The sequence below is a fragment of the Herpailurus yagouaroundi genome, unplaced genomic scaffold (genome assembly GCF_014898765.1).
Source record: "Herpailurus yagouaroundi ecotype Mexico unplaced genomic scaffold, PumYag 164, whole genome shotgun sequence".
Classification (NCBI taxonomy): domain Eukaryota; kingdom Metazoa; phylum Chordata; class Mammalia; order Carnivora; family Felidae; genus Herpailurus; species Herpailurus yagouaroundi.
In genome coordinates this window covers 39045783-39048756 of record NW_024412405.1, presented here as the reverse complement: position 1 = coordinate 39048756, position 2974 = coordinate 39045783, and the positions used below count along the sequence as shown (strand labels likewise).

General features: G+C 34.9%; 1 protein-coding gene across 1 annotated transcript; it reads left to right on the top strand.

Moving 5' to 3' along the window:
* The first annotated feature begins 639 nt into the window (after positions 1-639).
* LOC121037954 (protein chibby homolog 2-like) lies at positions 640-2258 on the top strand. The gene is given in 3 exon segments (XM_040487431.1): positions 640-743; positions 1126-2035; positions 2037-2258. Coding segments are annotated over 2 exon segments (792 nt in total). The 5' UTR covers positions 640-743; positions 1126-1315; the 3' UTR covers positions 2109-2258.
* The last annotated feature ends 716 nt before the right edge of the window (positions 2259-2974 follow it).

Sequence of the window (2974 nt, the reverse complement as noted above, 5' to 3'; positions counted from 1 at the left end):
TATTTTGGGTCACATAAAACTTAGATAAGATTACTAGAATTAGGGGCGCCTGGGTGACGCAGTCGGTTAAGCGTCCGACTTCAGCCAGGTCACGATCTCGCGGTCCGTGAGTTCGAGCCCTGCGTCAGGCTCTGGGCTGATGGCTCGGAGCCTGGAGCCTGTTTCCGATTCTGTGTCTCCCTCTCTCTCTGACCCTCCCCCGTTCATGCTCTGTCTCTCTCTGTCCCAAAAATAAATAAAAACGTTGAAAAAAAAATTAAAAAAAAAAAAAGATTACTAGAATTAAAATGTTGCTAGTGCTATTTCTTTGGTATGACGTACAAATTTATTTAATACTAAGTATTCAGCAGTGATCTTAAAATCATTTAAAATACTTTCACCTTTGATTGTATAGTGTTTCCTAACATTTGTCAATTCTAGGATAAAAAAAGTTACCTTCTTAATAACAAAACTCGGTGTTTGAAACTAATTCTAATACTTTACATCAAAACAAGGACTAAATACATGTTCAATTATTAATACAGAAAAACATTAAATAAAACCTTACATTTTAATTTACATTTTTCCTAAAATGCCTATAAAAAACCAAAAAACAAAAAACAGCCAAACACTAAATATAGCACCCATTATATTATTAATGTCAACACTGTATGACATCATTATGGATGACATAAAATGTTGCCTAGTTGCTTTCTAGTACTAAAACAAATCAGGCTTGCTGGAAATTCAGAGACCACAGAAATGTAAGTGTGAATGTCTGTTTAAATATTTTATAACACTACTAAATATCTAAGTAAATATGGTAAAATTATAGTGTATAACAATATATTTGAAAATGTTTTCTAGTTCTTACAAAGCCAAAAATGTTTTTATAAACACATGGTATTTTTCTACAATATCAATAATGAATAGATTAGAGGAAGATTAATAGCTTAGTAAAAGCAGTTTAACTCAGAGCTTAATTTAACACAAAACAATTCAATGATTTAACCTTGATCAATATTCAATATGTAACCTAGAATTATTAATTGGTAATTTAAATGTGTTGAGATTTAAACTTCATTACATCAACTTAATAGTTAAGTTACTGAATTGTCTTCATATTTGCCTGTTCTTCTCCTGCAGTCGGCCTGACTGAGCCTTGTTTAGATCCCTGCTATATTACTTGTATAAGTCAACACAACAGCCAATTCCATATGAACAAATTCTCAACAAATTTAGAACAGCTTTTGTTGTAAATATCACTAGTCCACCTTTGGCTGAACCCAGGACACTTGGAGTGTATATATTTTTGCTCAGATAAAACTAAGAAACAATGGTTGTCTCTCAATCAAAGTGGATAAATAGAGGTAAGATATTGCGATTGTTTTCCTCTTTTTTCTCTTGCACTCAAGATCAAAATAAACTCAAACATGAGCCTCATGAGGTGGAAAAAAATCTTCAGAGAGACAATAAGGCATCCAGGGATGAGAACAAGGCTCTTAGAAAAGAAAATAAGTCCCTTTGGAGAGAAAATAAAGCTCTTCATCAAGAAAACAAAGCCTTCCGAATGGACAACCATTTGATCTGGGAGGTGAATCAATCCCTGAGAGAGCAAAACCAGGTCCTATGGAAGTTTAAAAATGTGATCTTGGAGAGCCAAAGACCACCAGAGGAAAAAATCAATGCTTTGAACACAGAAAGAAAGTCTCATTGGCAACAGAATCGAGCCCTGGAGGCTCAGATCAAGGCTGTCAGAGAACAGGAGAAAGCCTTCCAGAATGAGGCGAAAGCTCTTCAGGAAGAAATACAGTCTCTCCATGAGGAGATCAAGGCCCTGAAACACCAGGAGAGAGCACTCAAGATGGAGGAACAAGACTTGATGAAAGAAGGAAAAGCACTAGAGATGGAAGAACGGGCTCTGTGGAAGGAGGAGCAGGCCCTTCGTGAGGAGAACAAGGCTCTTAGAGAAGAAAACAGTGCACTTCAAGAGGAGGAAAAAGCCCTTCGGGAAGAGGCAAAGGTCCTTGAGGAGTGGAATAAGATTCTTCTGGGAGAAGATAAGAAACACACTTACGGGGAAAATGCACAATAAAACAAAGCAGGAGAATTGTGACTTGAAGATGTAACCAACAAACCATGAAGACCATTGACATTCCAGTAAAAATAAAACTTATGAAGGTGAAATACTATTGTTAGGATTGAAGTCAAATCTGGAAATTTACAGTACTTGGTATCTGGTCCTGGAAACTAAATAAAGTTCTGAGAATTTAAAAAAATAAAGGAAATGATTCTTTTAGGTTTACTTAAATTTTACATTACTATTAGAGGTATATATTTTTCTACAGTGCAAAGATGTATTGTTCAAAACGTGACACTGAATGGGCAAAGGGTTTTCCCTTTAAGTTCAAAAACATTGGATGAATATTATAAGAAATTAACAGAATGGTAAATATTTGTCTCAAAACTCATTCTTAGAATTATGAATATATGAAATATAAAGTTTTGCATACTTCATTCGTATGTATTGTAGAAGAATATCCTGCCTCTTTATGCTTATTTCAGTAATCTAGTTGGGGAGCTAATCAAATAACAAGAATTTTAAAAATAGGTGATAGTATAAGAATTGAGTGTTCACTGCCCTCCCCACTTTCTCTTTATTTCTCCTTTCAGCTATTGTCTTTCTCCTTTTGCTTTAGGGGAGGGAGGCTGTTCTCCATCTAATCAATGTATTAAAGAAAGAAAAGAAGGAGAGAATAGAGTCCAAACTTACAACAAGCATTTTGGAATTTGGAATGCAAATGTGTAGAGTTCATAATACAAGTTGGGGGAGAAAGAAATGGAGTTTTCAGAAGTGTTAATGTTGATAATTGATCTAACTGAATGCTCTTCAAAACAAACAACTGAGTCACATGAACTCATGGATTAAAGTTACATATGTAATGGCAGAACATTAGATTACAAACCATGTAGAGGGTTGGTGTCATACCTTGCT